We start from the raw sequence: 18,800 nt of genomic DNA on the forward strand, positions 1-18,800 counted from the left end.
GCCTCCACAGCCCTCTGTGGCAATGATTTCTGCAGATTCACCATTCTCTGGCTGAAGAAATTCCTCCTCAACTCAGTTCGAAAGGGTCATTGTTTCAGTCTGAACCTGTGCCCTTGAGACCTTGTCTCTCCTACTGGTGGAAACAGTTTTTCCACATCCACTCAATTGAGGCCTGTAAGTTTCAAAGCGATTCCCCCTCATCCTTCTAAACTCCACCGAGTACAGAGCCAGAGTGCTCAACTGCTCCTCATTCGACAATCCCTTCACCCCTGGGATCATTCGTGTGAACCTCTTCTGGAACCCCTCCATGATCAGCACATCCTTCCTTAGAGTTTAGATCAGAGTGGTGCAGGAAAAGCACTGCAGGGCAGGCAGTATCCGAGGAGCAGGAAAATTGACGTTTCGGGCAAAAGCCCTTCATCAGGAATAGAGGCAGGAAGCCTCCATGGAGGAGAGATAAATGGGAGGGGTTGGGGGGGGGGGGGGGGGGGGGGGGGGGTGGAAAGAGGGGCTGGGGAGAAGGTAGCAAAGAGTACAATGGGTGAATGGGTGTGGGGATGGAGGTGATAGGTCAGAGGGGAGGGTAGAGTGGATAGGTGGGAAGGGAGATTGGCAGGTAGGACAGGTCATGAAGACAGTGCTGAGCTGGAAGGTTGGAACTGGGGTAAGGTGGGGGGGGGGGGGAAAGAGGGGAAATGAGGAAACTGGTGAAGTCCACATTGATGCCCTGGGGTTGAAGTATTCCAAGGCGGAAGATGAGGCGTTCTTCCTCTAAGCATCGGGTGGTGAGGGAGCGGCGATGGAGGAGGCCCAGGACCTGCATGGGAGGGGGAGTTGAAATGTTGGGCCACAGGGCGGTGGGGTTGATTGGTACAGGTCCTGGGCATCCTGCATCACCGCTCCTTCACCACCCGATGCTTAGAGGAAGAACTCATCTTCCGCCTTGGAACACTTCAACCCCAGGGCATCAATGTGGACTTCACCAGTTTCCTCATTTCCCCTCCCCCCACCTTACCCAGTTCCAACCTTCCAGCTCAGCACCATCCCCTTGACCTATCTTCCTTCCCATCTATCCACTCCACCCTCCCCTCTGACCCATCTCCTCCATCTTCACCCCCATTCACCTATTGTACTCTATGCCACTTTCTCCTCACCCCCATCCTCCTCTCATTTATCTCTCCACCCTGGAGGCTTCCTGCCTCTATTCCTGATGAAGGGCTTTTACCCGAAACGTCGATTTTCCTGCTCCTCGGATCTAGACTCTGGTTTCCAGCATCTGCAGTCCTCACTTTTTCCCACCCTTCCTTAGATACAGGACCAAAAACTGTTCAAAATATTCCAAATGCAGTCTGACCAAAGCCTGATACAGCCTCAGCAGGACATCCCAGCTCTTGTATTCTAGCCCTCTTGAAATGAATGCTAACATTGCATTTGCCTTCCTCACGGAGCCTGCCTGTTAACCTGAAGAGAATACTCCCAAGTCCCTTTATGCTTCCGATTTCTGAAGCCTTTCCTCATTTAGAAAACAGTCTATGCCTCTAATCTTCCGACCAAAGTGCATAATCTCATACTTTCCCACAATGTATTCCATCTACCATTTCTTTGTCCACTCTTAACCTGCCCAAGGCCTTCTGCAACATCCCTGCTTCCACTACCCTGTCCCTCCACCTATCTTTTTGTGTCATCTGAAAACTTAGCAACAATGCTATCCATTCCTTTGTCCAGGTTATTAATGTAAAAGTTGTGGTCCCAACCCTGACCCCTGTGGAGTCACTAGCTGCCATCCTGAAAAAACCACTTTATCCCCACTGTCTGCCTTCTGCCGGTCAGTTAAGCTTCCATCCATGCCAATATCTTATTTAGCAGCCTCCTATGCAGCACCTCATCAAAGGCCTCTAAAAATTCAAATTGACCATGTTCACTGGCTCGCCTTTGTCTAACTTGCTCGTTATCTCCTCAAAAGAATTCTAATAGAATTGTCATGCATGACCTCCCTTTGACAAAGTCATGCTGACTTAGCTCTATTTTACCAAGTACTCCGCAATCTCATCCTTAATAATGGAGTGTAGAGTCTTATCAATGATTGTGGTCAAGCTAACTAGCCTATGATTTCCTGTCTTCTCCCCCCCCTCACTTTTTTCTTAAACAGACAACTGAATAATCAGCCATTTTCCAGTCCTCTGCGACCATTCCTGAAAGATCACGACCCATGTCTCTACAATCTCCTGAAGGGTCACACCCGAAATGTTGACTTCTCCACCTCCTGATGTTGCCTGGCTTGCTGCGGGTTCTTCCAGCCTCAGGCTTGTCTACTTTGGATTCCAGCATCTGCAGTTTTTTTTGTCTCTACAATCTCCTCAGCTATCTCTTTCAGAAGCGTGTGCTGTTGTCATAGAGATGTACAGTACAGAAACAGACCCTTCAATCCAACTCATCCATGGTCTGAGTGATTTATCCACCTTCAGACCTTTCACCTTTCCCAGCACCTTCTCCTGAGTGATGGCCACTACACAGTTCTGCCTGCTGATTCACCTGAAGTTCTGGTATTTTCCACTGTGAAAACTGATGCAAGGTGAGTTCTGAGGAAGGGTCACCAGACCCAAAACGTGAACTCGGATTTCCCTTCACAGATGCTGCTAGCCCTGCTGAGCTTTTCCAGCCATTTCTGGTTTTGTTTCCGATTTTAAGCATTTCTTTTGGTTTGTTTTCACTTGAATGTTGGAGGCTAAGGGGGTGACCCAACAGAAGCTTACAATGTTATGAGAGATGTGGAGGGAATGGATCGTCTGAGACTTTTCCCCAGGATAGAAACATCAATTACCATATATACTCAAGTAAAAGTCAATCTCATGTAAAAGTCCACTCCTAATTTTGGGCAAAAGGTCTGGAACTTTCCATATCCATCTTGTGTCAATGTCAACCCTAGTTCTTCACAGATAACAGATCAACATTTGAGAGTCAAAGTATTATCCTGTACATAAATATTATGATGAGGAAATAATATTTTTCATGCTATTATGTGTTTTGATGTATAATTCACATCAATTTGGCGTGGAAGTTTAAGACGCACCAAGTCAGAGTCAGGTGACAACCTCCCTTTGTGTGCAGCTCAGCTGAGCTCAGTTCCCCTGTAGCACTCATGAAATACAGTCACATTACTGTGATTCGTGTGGATTTTTTTCCATTATTTATTTAGTGATCAATTGGACTTCTGATAATGATACGGTATTTTGGACTGTAGCATGAATTTCAGCCCCTCAAAAGTAGTGTCCATGTAATAGTTGACCCAATAAATTTAACCTTAAAAAATTAGCATAAAAAATTTGATTGTTGCCCGAGTATTTGTGGTATTAGGAGACTGAGGTTTAAGGTTAAAGGGGCTAAGTATAAAGGAGCTGTGAGAGGCTTTTTTTTACAGAGAGGGTAGTCAGTGCCTGCAATACACTGACACTGCCAGGGAAGATTGTTGAAGCAGATACAATGTCAATGTTTAAGAGGTATCTTGACAGATACACAGATTGGCAAGGAATAGAGGGATAGGACCACGTAAAGGGAAAGGCTTTAGTTTAGAAAAGCCTCATGCGTCAGCGCAGGCTTGGTGGGCCGAAGGGCCTGTTCCTGTGCTATACTGATATTTCACCTCATGGTGTTGAAAGAGCTCCAGAGCCTTGCTTCCTCCCTGTTTTTGAGGTCTCCTCCAGGCCCTGGTGTACAGCCACTGTTCATTCTCAGCTTCCTTCACACTAGGTAACCATGCCTTGAGCAGACTGAACTCTCAAGCTGCAACAACACTGCACATGGACAGCAGTGAATTGAGGGGTGTGTAGGTTAGGTTATTTTATTTTACATTAGGATTAATCCTCAGCACAACATTGTGGGCTGAAGGGTCTGTTCTAGATTAGAGTAGATTAGATTAGATTTCTTTCAGTACGGAAACAGGCCCTTCCACCCAACAAGTCCACACCGACCCTCTGAGGAGGAGTAACCCACCCAGACCCATTCCCTATATTTCTCCCTGATTAATGCACCTAACACTCTGGGCAATTTAGCACAGCCAATTCACCTGACCTGCACAGCTTTGGATGTGTGCATCTGTGCTGTACTTTTCTATGTTAAAACAGTACATAGTATCAGTTCAGGCAGCATCCAACGAGCAGCGAAATCGATGTTTCAGGCAAAAGCCCTTCATCAGGAATAAAGGCAGTGAGCTGGAAGCGTGGAGAGATAAGCGAGAGGGGGGTGGGGTGGGGAGAGAGTAGCATAGAATACAATGGGTGAGTGGGGGAGGGAAGGAAGGTGATAGGTCAGGGAGGAGAGGGTGGAGTGGATAGGTGGAAAAGAAGATAGACAGGTTGGACCAGTCTCTGCCTTATTGAAGAGTAACAATTGTCTGACTGTCCAGCACACTGTCATATTTGTACAGTCATGTCTTGTACTGAGCTGAATATTATCACTCTAATATGGTCACTCCTCAATAACATGTGACTATTGAGGTCAGTTACAGCTTTGACATCATTATCAACACATTCAATCCTATTATGCTCAATCTGTATTCCATACACATAGTCCTAATTCTAGAAAGTTGGGCAGATTCGCCATAACTCCCATCCAATGCCATTTTCAATTCTGCTATATAAGATTGCCACTGCCACCAACTCTGGGCAGCACAGTGGTTAGCACCGCTGCCTCACAGCGCCAGAGACCCAGGTTCAATTACTGCTTCAGGCTGTGTGGAGTTTGCACATTCTCCCCGTGTCTGCGTGGGTTTCCTCCCACTGTGCAAAGATGTGCAGGTTAGGTGAATTGGCCATGCCAAATTGCCCGTGGTGTTAGGTGTAGGAGAATGGGTCGGTATGGACTTGTTGGGCCGAAGGGCCTGTTTCCACACTGTAAGTAAAGTAACGTGATCTGTATCCTTTTCACAGCTCCTCTTCCCCTCTGGCTTTGTATCATTTCCAAACTTAGATTCATTGCACACGGCATCTTCATCCACGCCATCCATGTAGGTCACCCTCCACTTTTTGTCATTTACATAAATGATTTGGATGCAAGCAGTTAGTAAGTTTGCAGATTACACCAAAATTGGAGGTGTAGTGGACAGCGAAGAGGGTTACCTCAGATTACAATGGGATCTTGATCAGATGGGCCAATGGGCTGAGAAATGGCAGATGGAGTTTAATTCAGATAAATGCGAGGTGCTGCATTTTGGGAAAGCAAATCTTAGCAGGACTTATATACTTAATGGGAGTGTTGCTGAACAAAGAGACTTTGGAGTGCAGGTTCGTAGCTCCTTGAAAGTGGAGTCGCAGGTAGATAGGATAGTGAAGAAGGCGTTTGGTATGCTTTCCTTTATTGGTCAGTGTATGGATACAGGAGTTGGGAGGTCATGTTGCGGCTGTACAGGACGTAAGTTAGGCCACTGTTGGAATATTGCGTGCAATTCTGGTCTCCTTCCTATTGGAAGGATGTTGTGAAACTTGTAAATCTTTTCTGAACCCTTTCAAGGATGTTGCCAGGGTTGGAGGATTTGAGCTATAGGGAGAGGCTGAATAGACTGGGCTATTTTCCCTGGAGTGTCGGAGGTTAAGGAGTGACTTTATAGAGATTTATAAAATCATGAAGAGCATGGATAGGGTAAATAGACATGATATTTTACTAGAGGGCATAGGTTTAGGGTGAGAGGGGAAAGATATAAAAGAGACCTACAGGCAACTTTTTCACGCAAAGGGTGGTATGTGTATGGAATGAGCTGCCAGAGGATGTGGTGGAGGCTGGTACAATTGCAACATTTAAGAGGCATTAGGATGGGTATATGAATAGGAAGGGTTTGGAGGGATATGGGCCAGGTGCTGGCAGGTGGGACTAGATTGGGTTGGGATATCTGGTCGGCATGGACGAGTCTGTTTCCCTGCTGAGTGGGCGGCACGGTGGCACAGTGGTTAGCACTGCTGCCTCACAGCGCCTGAGACCCGGGTTCAATTCCCAACTCAGGCGACAGACTGTGTGGAGTTTGCACGTTCTCCCCGTGTCTGTGTGGGTTTCCTCCGGGTGCTCCGGTTTCCTCCCACAGTCCAAAGATGTGCGGGTCAGGTGAATTGGCCATGCTAAATTGCCCGTAGTGTTAGGTAAGGGGTAAATGTAGGGGTATGGGTGGGTTGCGCTTCAGCGGGTCGGCGTAGACTTGTTGGGCCGAAGGGCCTGTTTCCACACTGTAAGTAATCTAATCTAATCTAATCTAATCTCTGTGACTCCATATATAGTGGAGCCCTCGGCACTGATCCGAGAGCAGTCCATTACCATCTGCCTGTCAATCTGAAAATGACCTGCTCATTCCCAATCTTCCTGTTCTTTAACCAACCCCTTCAGCATGTTTATTCATCTTACACTCACGAGTCCCTACGTTGGGTAACAACTTCTCTTTAAATGACACTTTGACAAATGCTTTATGAAATTCCAAATGCACTACAGCCTTTAGCTACTCTTGTTGGCTGCATTTTCAAAGATTTTTCAATAGACATGTCAAACAGCTCTCCTTTCATTAAAATAACTTCTGACTAATCATTTTGCTCGGAGTGCTCGGTTACCACTTCCTTAATGGATTCCAACATTTTATATTTTGCAATAGAGGATTGCTTCATGCCCATCTGAGGCACAGACTGATATACAATGCCCCAGAATCTTTTCCTTCCTCATTTGCCTGATACTTAGGGAAATGTTGTAACTGTTGTCCAATACTGACACATATCAGGGTCCAATCCTCAATCAAGCAGATTTCCTTCATTGGTCCAATTTGTTTTTAAGGGGACTGGCACAAGCACTTGGTGTATGAAAATGCCTCAGTCACTTTGAATGCATTTTCACACATTTCTCAAAGAACTGGTTTTTCAACTACTCAATTAACATTCTTTCCTCCCACAGCTCATTAAAAATTCAAGATTGGCATCAACTTCCTGATTTATCTCATCTTCGGGCCTTGTCTGTCTCACCCTCAGTGCTTTTCACAAACACCATTCCAACTGATTAGATCTGAACCTATCACCGCTCAATCTAATGACTTTGGGGAAATAACAGAGCCATGTGAACACTCACTTCACACAATGTGGCTCAAGACACTGTCATTTTCCCAACAACTTCTCCATGGTCAGGCGTCATGGGTGGCTCAGTGGTTAGCGCTGCTGCCTCAAAGCACCAAGGACTCAGGTTCAATTCCAGCCTCAGGTAACTGTCTGTGTGGAGTGTGCACATTCTCCCAGTGTCTGTGTGGATTTCCTCCAGGTGCTCTGGTTTCCTCCCACGGCCCTAAGATGTGCAGGATAGATTAGTTGGCCAGGCCAAAGTGTCCAGAAATGCCCAAGCCATGGAAAATGCAGGATTACATAGCACAGTACAGGCCCTTTGGCCCACGATGTTGTGTTGAGAATTTATCTTAATCTAGGATCAAACCAACCTACACACCCCTCAATTTGCTGTCATCCATGTTATTATCCAGCAGTCGCTTAAATGTCCCTAATGTCTCTGACTCTACTACCACCAGGGGTAGAGTTTGGAGGTAAATCTAGGTGGGATGATCTTTGGAGGATCGATGTGGACTCAATGGGCCGAATGGCCTGCTTCCACACTGTAGGGATTCTATGGTTAACAGTTATTTTCACCATGGCAAAGTTTCAACCAATCACAGTCCACCTTACAGTATTCTCCTTTCACACATTATAAATGCTACTGACCCTTTCCCTTGGTATCCTTGTGAATTGTCCTGATTGGTGGGGAGGTAAAGGTCATTCAGTTGGCTGGATGGCTTGCTTGTGATGCAGAATGACACTAACAGAGTGGGTTTGATTCCTGCATTGACTGAAGTTACCACGAAGATCCCAACTTTTCCCGAGACCCTTGCGTTAAATCATCACCAGTCATCGTTCACTCTAACGAAGTTATGGCAACTTCACCTTTGATCGTAGAATTTGTAAGTGTGGAAATCTGAGGAGTGCAAGATTAAAGCTCTGACAGAAGAGTCTTTTCTCAGCAATTCCTGGAGACTGATTAGCAAGGTTAGATCTCACGGAATACAGGGAGAACTAGCCATTTGGATACAGAACTGGCTCAAAGGTAGAAGACAGAGAGTGGTGAAGGGTTGTTTTTCAGACTGGAGGCCTGTGACCAGTGGAGTGCCACAAGGATCGGTGCTAGGTCCACTATTTTTTGTCATTTATATAAATGATTTGGATGTGAGCCTAAGAGGTATAGTTAGTAAGTTTGCAGATGACACCAAAATTGGAGGTGTAGTAGACAGCGAAGAGGGTTACCTCAGATTACAACAGGATCTGGACTAGATGGGCCAACGGGCTGAGAAGTGGCAGATGGAGTTTAATTCAGATAAATGCGAGAAGCTGCATTTTGGGAAAGCAAATCTTAGCAGGACTTATACACATCATGGTAAGGTCCTAAGGAGTGTTGCTGAACAAAGAGACCTTGGAATGCAGGTTCATAACTCCTTGAAAGTGGAGTATCAGATACATGGGATAGTGAAGGCGGCTCTTGGTATGCTTTCGTTTATTGGTCAGAGTATTGAGTACAGGGGTTGGGAGGTCATATTGTGGCTGTACAGGACATTAGTTCGGCCACTGTTGGAATATTGCGTGCAATTCTGGTCTCCTTCCTATCAGAAAGATGTTGTGAAACTTGAAAGGGTTCAGAAAAGATTTACAAGGATGTTGCCAGGGTTGGAGGATTTGAGAGCAGGCTGGGGTTGTTTTCCCTAGAGTGTCGGAGGCTGAGGGGTGGCCTTATAGAGGTTTACAAAACTACAAGGGGCATGGATAGGATAAATAGACAAAATCTTTTCCTTGGGGTCAGGGAGTCCAGGTCTAGAGGAGCATAGGTTTAGATATAGGAAAGGGGAAAGATATAAAAGGGACCTAAGGGGCAACTTTTTCACACAGAGGGTGGTGTGTGTATAGAATGAGCTGCCAGAGGATGTGGTGGAGGCTGGTACAATTGCAACATTAAAAAGGCATTTGGATGGAGATATGAATAGGAAGGGTTTGGAGGGATATGGGCCGGGTGCTGGCAGGTGGGACTAGACTGGGTTGGGATATCTGGTCAGCATGGACGGGTTGGACTGAAGGGTCAGTTTCCATGCTGTACATCTCTATGAATGAGGAGGAGAATCTGACAGAAACCTATCAAAGTCTAACTGGACTGGATAGGGTAGTTATAGGAAGGATGTTCCTGTTGATGAACAAGTCTGGAACAAGGGGTCACAGTCTAAGGTTACAGGGTAGGTAATTTATGACGGGGATAAGGAGAAATTTCTTCGCCCAGAGAGTAATGAGCTGGTGGCTATTTACTACAACAGAAATCAGTCAAGTCTGAATTGTATGACTTTAAGAAAGAGTTGGATACAGCACTTGGGGCTAAGAGGATCAAAAGATAAGGAGGAAAAGCAGGAACAAGCTATTGAGTTGGACGATCAGCCACCAAAGAACGAATGGCAGAGCAGGCAAGAGGGGCCAAATGGCCTACTTATCCTGCTTTTTTGTATTAGAGTTTCACCAGCAGCTGGAGTGGGATTTAACCTGTAGTCAGAAGGTATTAGCTCGAGCCTCTGGTCACTAGTGCAGCAACTATCACTAGAGCATTACCACCCCACCTCCACCCCAGTGAGTCTAGATTTTAAGTGGTCACTTAAAATGAGCTAAACACAGTGCATTAGCACCAGTCTTTTCCAAAAACATAGTGTGATAGCACCAGTCTGGACCACAGGATTTGATAGCTATTTTGAATTATTTTGGCTATTTTCTCAATTATTTCAGAATAATTGTGTCAAAATCCTGGAATTTGTCCCCAAGGGCATTGTGGGTCCATCTACATAGACCACAGTGGCTCAAGAAGGCAGCTCACCAGCACCTTCTCAAGGGGCAACGAGAAATGGGAAATAAATGTTGCACTCGATGTACTAATTTTTTTTTTAAATGGGCTGAATTGGAAAGTTGAACCCAAGTCCTTGGATAGCACACAGTCAAGGTTAGAAAGATTGCCAGGACATTGGATTCTTACTGTAACCTATTATTCTACCTTAAATACTCTTCTCTAAATTCCTGATCACCTGATGAAGAAGCGTCGCTCCGAAAGCTAGTGCATCCAATTAAACCTGTTGAACTATAACCTGGTGTTGTGTGATTTTTAACTTTGTCCACCCCAGTCCAACTCCAAATCACATCTTCTCTAAACTCAGACACTATCCTGGTAGAGGCAGTTAGACTGATGTCAAATGGGGGTGTGGGGGAGGAAGAAAACCTAAATGAGACACTCCTTTTGTTTTACCTGTATGTGTAAGCAGCTGGAAATGGAATAATAGACAAACATGTTGGGGGAAAAAAAGAAGAAAAAAAGAACAAAAAAAATTCGATAAATGGATTCTAACTCTCCCCATAATCAGTCCTGCCATCCCAGGACTTGGTCTGGTGAACCTTCACTGCATACCCTCAACAACAGGAACACCATTTCCTCAGATAATAAAACTAAAACTGCAAACAATACTCCAGTTGTGGTCTCACCAATGCCCTGTATAACTGCAGCAAGAATCCTCTTAGTCATGAAAGGCAATATACCATTTGCCCTCTTCACCTCTGCACCTGCAACACTGACCTTCCGTGACTGACGTACGAGAACACCCAGGGTCTTGTTTCACACATCTCTCTCTCACAGATTATAGCCATTTAGATGATCATCTGACTTCCTCACTTTGCTCCCAATGTGGATAAAATCACATTTATTCACATTATACTAGAACATCTACCGTGTACATGCCCGTTCACTCAGCCTGTCGAAATCACACTGACCATCTCTGCATCCTTATACAGTTCACCCTTTCTCCTCAACTTCAGTTTATTAGTCTTAAATATACAGCTAATCTTGGCAATGAATACCATAACAGCTATCATCACTGTTAGAAGAAAGCCACCCTTATATCCTTTGATGGGATAACGAACAAAAATCTCCCTATCCCAGTCTAGAAAGCTCGAACTCCATAGCTTTTTCAAAGGAAGGAGGAATTTCAGGCTCCCACTATTTTCCTATGAAGAATTACTTCCTGATTTCACCCATTAAAATGTGTAAAATACCAGGCTAGCCCTCCAGTAATTTTCAAAGGCAATGTGGATCATAACACAGTCTGAATTATAGCACAGTGGACTCTTAATTCAGAAAACTCCTGATAGTGCAGAACAGGGCCATTTGGTCTATCAGGTCCGTACCAATCCTTTGAAGAGCATCCCACCCAGACCCACTCCATATCTGCAGTTACCAAGGCTGATCGACCAAGCCTACATGTTGAGTTCCAAGTGTCAGGAATACTATTCAGAGAACAGAGGGTGTTGCTGACGCTGAACATTCAGATTAAAGGCTAAACTGAAGTCCAGAGTGGAGCTTGAACCAAAACCTTCTGAATTCCATCACAGATCAATGATGGGGGATATTTGGCCAAATTGTTTTCCACACAGAGACCGGGGTAGGCCATTCAGCCCTTCAAGCCTGTTCCGCCGTTCAGTAAGGTCATGGCTGGTTTTCTATCTGAGCTCTATCTTTTCACATTATCATGTTCCTAAATGACAAGAATCTACTTTTCAGACACTTATCTTGTATATACTTCACAGAATCTCTACAATATGAAGCAGGCCATTCAGCCCATCGAGTCCAACTGACCCTCCAATGAGAATCCCACCCAATCTCTGTAACCCTGTATTTCCCGTAGTTAATCCACCTCATCTGCACATCCCAGGATACTATGTGCAATTTAGCATGGCCAAACCACCTAACCTGCACATCTTCGGACTATGGGAGGAAATCAGAGCACCCAGAGGAAACCCACACAGACACGGAAAAAATGTGCAGATAGTCACCTGAAGGTAGAATCGAACCTGGGTCTCTTGGTGTTCTGAGGCAGCAGTGCTCACCACTGCTAGAAGGCAATCCTGGCTCAGGGGCCTAAAGAAGCCACTCAATCCAAGAACAAGTAGGAATGGGCCACAAAAACTGGCCCTACCCACGCTTCATAAAAGAATACAAAGAGAAAGAAAACTAACCATCTTTCACCTTCCTAAGGAACAAAACTTCACAGAAAATGCTGACACAAAAAACTAAACATAAACTAAAACTACCTCAGGTAGCCGGCACTTGGAACCAGGGAAACAGGATAAGGAGCCAGCCATTTAAGGAGGGAGATGAGGAATTTCTTCACACAGAGAGTGGAATTCTCCACCGCAGAGGGCAGTGAAAGCTCAGTCACTGAGTATACTTAAGACAGAGATTGATCGATCTCGAGGTACTAATGGCATCAGAAGATATGGAGATACCAGAGGAATATGGTGTTAAGGTGGATAATCTAGAAAGTGAAGGAGGCTCAAAGGGCTGAATGGCCTGCTCCATCTTCTATGTTTATATTTATCGATAGAACAATAAAGCCCATCATGTCTGATCAGCTGTTCAAAATAGTTATTGATAATCCCATTGCCTCTAATCTTTCCCCCTGTCTTCAAGAACTGACTCCCCTCAGAGAAGAGTCTAGGGCCAGACAGCAGAGTCTCAGAATAAAAGAAGCATCAAATTAAGCGGGAGATGAGGAGGACTTTTTCTCTCAGAGGGATGAGTGTCTTTGGAACTCCTTGCCCCAGAGAACTGTGGGGTCTGAGATCTTGTATATTTTGAAAAAAAAACCCAGCTATTTGCTAATCACCCTGTTCAGAAATGTTAATACACACTTCTGGAACAGAGTAAAACAATGCAATGCTGGAAAAGCACAGCCGGTCAGGCAGCATCCGAGAGCAGGACAGTCGACGTTTCGAGCGCAAGTCCATCATTAAGAATGTGGGGTAGGCCCAAGGGGGCTGAGAGGTAAATGGGAGGAGAAGCTGGGAATGTGATAGGTAGTTAAAGATAATGACTGAAGGTGACAGGTCAGAGTGGAGGAAGGACAATGCCGAGTTGGATCTGGGATAAGGTGGGAGGGAGGGGAGATGAGGAAACTGGTGAAATCAACATTGATTGTATGTGATTGAAGGGTCCCAAGGCAGAAGATGAGGCATTCTTCCTCCTGGCATCAGGTGGCTAGAGTTTGACAGCGGAAGAGGCCCAGGACCTGCATGTCCTTGGCAGAGTGGGAGGGGGAGTTGAAGTATTCGGCTAGAGGGCAGTGGGGCTGGTTAGTGCGGGTGCCCCAGAGACGTTCCCTGAAATGTTCCACAGAAATAGATTAGATTACTTACAGTGTGGAAACAGGCCCTTCAGCCCAACAAGTCCACACCGACCCTCCAAAGAGCAACCCACCCAGATCCATTCCCGGCCAGTTCACCTAACCTGCACAGTTTTGGACTGTGGGAGGAAACCAGAGCACCCGGAGGTAACCCACGCAGACACCGGGAGAATGTGCAAAGTCCACACAGACAGTTGCCTGAGGCAGGAATGGAACCTGGGTCCCTGGCGCAGTGAGACAGCAGTGCTAACTACTGTGCCACCGTGCCACCCTAATGGGTGGGACTTAAACCCAGATCTCCTGGCTCAAAGGTAGGGATATTACCACTGCACCACAGGAGCCACTCTGCTGAAGGCACACAAAGATACCTGATCAAGTGTTAGGGGAAAATGCAGAGTAATGGACGTTAGGAATAACAGAACAGCCATGATCCTATTGAGTGACAGAGCAAGTTCGAGGGCCTTACCGGCCTCCTCCTGTTCCTGTTGTTAATGGTCTACAGTTACTTTATGAAAGTTCTAATTCCATCTACTTCCATCCCACTTTCCTGATCACAACAGAAATTGCTGGAGAAACTCAGCAGGTCTGGCAACACCTTTGGAGAGAGAAACAGTTAACGTTTCGAAGCGTATATGACATCTTCAGAACTGAGGTATCAAAGTAGGGTAATATCAGGCGAGGAATATTAACCATTTCTATTTCCACAGATGCTGCCAGACTTGCTAAGTTCCTTTCTGTTTTTATTTCAGGTTTCCAGCATCTGTTTATTTTTACTACAGCCCACTGCACAGGGAAAGTTTCAGATCGCAACATCTGCCAATTATCTTCACTTTGTGTTCCCCTGGTCACTGAGACCCTCCTATCACTGCAAACATTCTCTCCTTAGTTAACCCATTCACAGTTGTGAAGACCTGGAATAAATTACACAAACTAGGAACCAGAGTACGTCACTTAGCTGTCCCACCCTGCTCCAAAGTCTAGAAGATCACATCCTGATTTTAGTCTCAGCCCTACATACATGTATAACCTTTGACCTGCCAGGACAGTAGGGTGGTTAAGCGATTAGCTACAGCTGCCTCACAAGTGTGTGGGTCCTGGGTTTGTGGAGTTTACAAAGTTAAAAATCACACAACAACAGGTTATATAGTCCAACAGGTTTAATTGGAAGCACTAGCTTTTGGAGTGCTGCTTCTTGTGGTTGGTGAAGGAGCATCGCTCCGAAAGCTAGTCTGCTTCCAATTAAACCTGTTGGACTATAATCTGGTGTTGTGTGATTTTTAACTTTGTACACCCCAGTCCAACGCCGGCTTCTCCAAATCATGTGGAGTTTGCATGTTCTCACCATGTCTATGTGAGATGGTTCTGGTTTTCTCCCACAGTCTAAGAATGTCCAGGTTAGGTAGATTGCTGTGCTAAATTGAAAATGTGTTGCTGGTTAAAGCGCAGCAGGTCAGGCAGCATCCAAGGAACAGGAAATTCAACATTTTGGGCACAAGCCCTTCATCAGGAAGGGCTTGTGCCCGAAACGTCGAATTTCCTGTTCCTTGGATGCTGCCTGACCTGCTGCGCTTTAACCAGCAACACATTTTCAGCTCTGATCTCCAGCATCTGCAGACCTCACTTTTTACTGCTGTGCTAAATTGCCCAGTATGTGCAGGCTGGGTGGATTAGCCATAATTTAACAACCCATTTCAGGGGAAGATACTGTTTGGAGAGTTGGTGCAGGCTTCGGTCTGTACTGTAAAGATTTAAGTCCTGCCTTAAAACATATTTACATTAGACTTGCTGAGTTCCCTTCTGTTTTTACCGACTCAGACTTCTGAGAAAGGGAATTCTCAACCCTCAGAGAGAGAGAGGTTTCCTTATCTCTTCACTGTGCTCAGACAACCTTCCAGCCTGTAGGCATTACTGAGAGGAAGTTTAACACTGGTTCTGTCTCTGTGTGTGTGTGTGTGTGTCCCTGCTCTCTAGAGTTGTTACGGTGGTACAAGGGTGGCCCATCGTGCCCGTGCTAGCTCTCTGACCTATTGCCAACCTCCTGCATTTGTCCCTCTCCCTGCACCTTATGTCTGTCCCATGCCCTGTAATTTATCAGGGGGTGGTAGGGAAGGCTCTGAGACTCACTCACTCGGCGTATCCCGTGTCCCAGGGCAGTAGAAGCCGCCTCCTGGCGCTGTCCGAGCCGGGGCTAACGATGTTCCTGCGGCTGTGGTCCGCCGCCTGCTCTCTCTCCTCGGGGCTGAGCTGCAGGAACACCGGGCGGCTGTACCCCAACTGGGGGCTGGAGCCAGCAGCCGCCTGGCCCCCCACCAGCTGAGAAACCACTGCCTTCACCCGGGTCATCATCGCTCGTCGGTCCGGGCCAACCCCTCTCCGCCCCAGCTCCGCTCCGCCCGACTTTAACCCAACGGGCGGACCGTGCGCCGCCCTCAATCCGCTGCTCCCTCCCTCACTCCCTCCCTCTGCCTTCCGCAAGCAGGGGAGGGCCATACAGGGGTGGGGAGAACTGTGGAGGAATTAGGGAGAGGGTTTTGGGGGTGGGGGGGAGGTTTGAGATCATGGGGAGTGGGGTTTAAGATGAGGGGAGTTGGTTTAAGTTGAGGTGGATTGGAGTTTAAGGTGAGGGGAGTGGGTTTTTATTTGAGGGAGTGGGGTTTAAGGTGAGGGAGTGGGGTTTAAGGTGAGGGAGTGGGGTTTAAGTGAAGGTGGATTGGGGTTTAAGGTGGGGTAGTGGGGTTTAAGGTGAGGGAGTGGGGTTTAAGTTAAGGTGGATTTGGGGTTTAAGGTGGGGTAGTGGGGTTTAAGGTGAGGGAGTGGGGTTTAAGTTAAGGTGGATTTGGGGTTTAAGGTGAGGGGAGTGGGGTTTTATTTGAGGGAGTGGGGTTTAAGTTAGTGGTTGATGTTTGGGGTGGTGATGTTGAAGGTGGCTGCAGTGGGGTCTAAGGTGAGGGCAGTGTGTTTTAAGGTGGGGGAGTGGGATTTAATGTGTGGGAGAGTGAGGTTTAAGGAGGGGGGGTGGGATTTAATGTTTGCGGAGTGGGTTTAAGGTGAGGGGGTGTGGGAGGGCAGAGAAAGGTACGAAGTGAGCTGGAGGTTGAGGGAAAAGGGGGGACTAGAATTTATCAACACATGGGCAGAGTCCTGGAAAATTTGACTGGAATTCTGTGGAGTGTTGTTTAGTGACCAGCCCAAACATAATGAGCAGAAGGGCCATTTTCCGTGCAGTAAGAATTCTGTGACCAATGAGACCTCTGGGATATGACAGGGTGGGAGACAAGGTACAGGTACTGGTGTGAGAATAGATAAGGGCAGCATTTATTACCCATTCCTAATTGCCCTGAGGGCAGTTAAAAATTAGGTTAGATTACTTACAGTGTGGAAACAGGCCCTTCGGCCCAACAAGTCCACACCGACCTGCAACCCACTCATATCCCTACATTTACCCCTTACCTAACACTACAGGCAATTTAGCATGGCCAATTCACCTGACCCACACATCTTTGGACTGTGGGAGGAAACCGGTGCACCCGGAGAAAACCCACGCAGACACGGGGAGAACGTGCAAACTCTGCACACTCAGTCACCTGAGGTGGGAATTGAACCCAGGTCTCTGGTGCTGTGAGGCAGCAATGCTAACCACTGTGCCACCGTGCCACCCAAAATCAATCACATTGCTGTGGGTATGGTGTCACATATAAGCTAGACCAAGGATGGCAGTTTCCTTCCCTAAAGGATATGGATTACAAGCCACCTTGGGTCAAAGGAGGAGGAGATATGGAGGGGAGATGATGGGAAGTAGAGTGTGGGGGTCAGGTCAAATGAGATCAGGGAGGGAGGTTTATGTTTCCCAGTGGCATAGAAGGATATATTGGATGGGAGGAAGGAGTGGAAGTTTGGGATTATGGTAAACAAGTGGATGTAGGGGTGTGTGTCTGAAACATACCCAGGTGGGGCATGGAGATGAGGGGTCAGGAGCGAGTAATATGCAGGAATGGAGATGGGCAAAAAGGCTGGGGGCGTGGGGGAGGGAATGTGGGAGAAGTTAAGCTGCAGAGTCAGGTTGAAGGGTTTTGGGCAAGAGTTGGGGATGGGGATGAGGAAAGGATTTTTGAGATGAAGGGGGTTGTTGGAAGGAAAGTGTGAAAGGAAAGCAAGGAACATATCAAGGGAAAGAGCAGAGGGATCACGATGAGGAGAATGGGGGAGAGGTGAAGGGAGGTGAGGGAAATGAGAGAATTATAATGGATGGGAATGGGGAGGTATGTTGGGGACAAGAACAAGTGAGGGCTGGGAGGATAGAATGGAAGTGGAGGAAGGGGTCATATATGGAGTGCTGTAGGCAAAGGAAGTTGAACCTGATGATAGAGAGGGCAATGCAGGAAGTGTGAAAGATAGGGTAAATGAGGAGGAAAGATGGACAGGAACACTGATGATGGGAAGCTGGAAGAAATGTAAGGCTACCTCAGCAACCATTTACCTCTCCTGAAACCCAAGGAACAGTGGAATTAATTTGATGCCCTGTCATTGACCAGAGGGTCAGGACCACGCTGGGTAACTGTAGCATTATATTTGTGGTCGATCATGGTCCAGTTTGAAATTCCCAGTCAATCATCACAGATTCAGAGATTTAAGCTGCAAGGTCTATCCTGGCCAAATGTAAAAGGAGAGTTCTGGATTGCTCTGTCACCTCTGTAGGTGTGTTTTAGTGGTCAGCACTGCTACCTCACAGCATCAGAGACCTAGGTTCAATCCCACCCGTGGGTGGCTATCTGTGTGAAGTTTGCACATTTTCCCCATGTTTACATGGGTTTCCTCCCACAAACCAAAGATGTGCAGGTTAGGGTGGGATTGGCCATGGGAAACTGCCCATGATGTGCAGGGTACATGGATTAGCCATAGGAAATGCAAGGTTACAGGGTAGGGGGATGGGTCTGAGGGGGATGCTCTTTGGAAGGTCAGTGTGGACTCGATGGGCTGAATGGACTGCTTCCACACTGTAGGGATTCTATGATAACTTCACTGTAGTACTGAGCACTGAAGTTGAGGATCAAGGAAATTTTGTCATAAATAAATAAAGTTCTCTTTGTTGATTAACTAGTTTCACTGGAATTATTAAAGAGGAACTAGTAAAGAGATCAGTGTACACATCTCTATTCCATGTGCAGGAATCTCAAGCAGTTCTTATTTCCTGTTTTTTATTTCTGGTTTCCCTCTTTTTGTCCTTCCCCCATCTCCTAAGGACGCTGAGTTTCTCTGAAATGCCCTCATCCCCATACTCATTCATAATTGTCAGCTGAATAACAACAGAGTTGAAAAATATGGTGCTGGAAAAACAGCAGGCCAGGGAGCATTCGAGGAGCAGGAGCTCTCCAGCTCCTCGGAGGCTGCCTGCTCTGCTGTGTTTTTCCAGCACCACATTTTTCAACTCTGGTACTCCAGCATCTGCAGTCCTCACTTTCTCCTAGCTGAATAACAACAGTTTGTATCTATATAGTGCCTTAAACATGGTAAATCGCCAATGCATCTGCTATGAGTCATTAGACTGAAACTGAAA

General features: G+C 46.5%; 1 protein-coding gene across 1 annotated transcript in view; it reads right to left on the reverse strand.

The window, feature by feature from the left end:
- LOC132828302 (protein phosphatase 1H-like) overlaps window positions 1-15,632 on the reverse strand; it is a 58,450-nt gene extending 42,818 nt beyond the window's left edge. The window contains exon 1 of the mRNA XM_060845287.1: window positions 15,375-15,632. Coding sequence (XP_060701270.1) covers window positions 15,375-15,592 — 218 coding nt within the window. The 5' untranslated portion in view covers window positions 15,593-15,632. The remainder of the gene's footprint in view (window positions 1-15,374) is intronic.
- Window positions 15,633-18,800: the final 3,168 nt, after the last annotated feature.

This window comes from Hemiscyllium ocellatum, chromosome 26 (genome assembly GCF_020745735.1).
Source record: "Hemiscyllium ocellatum isolate sHemOce1 chromosome 26, sHemOce1.pat.X.cur, whole genome shotgun sequence".
In the NCBI taxonomy this organism is placed as follows: Eukaryota; Metazoa; Chordata; class Chondrichthyes; order Orectolobiformes; family Hemiscylliidae; genus Hemiscyllium; species Hemiscyllium ocellatum.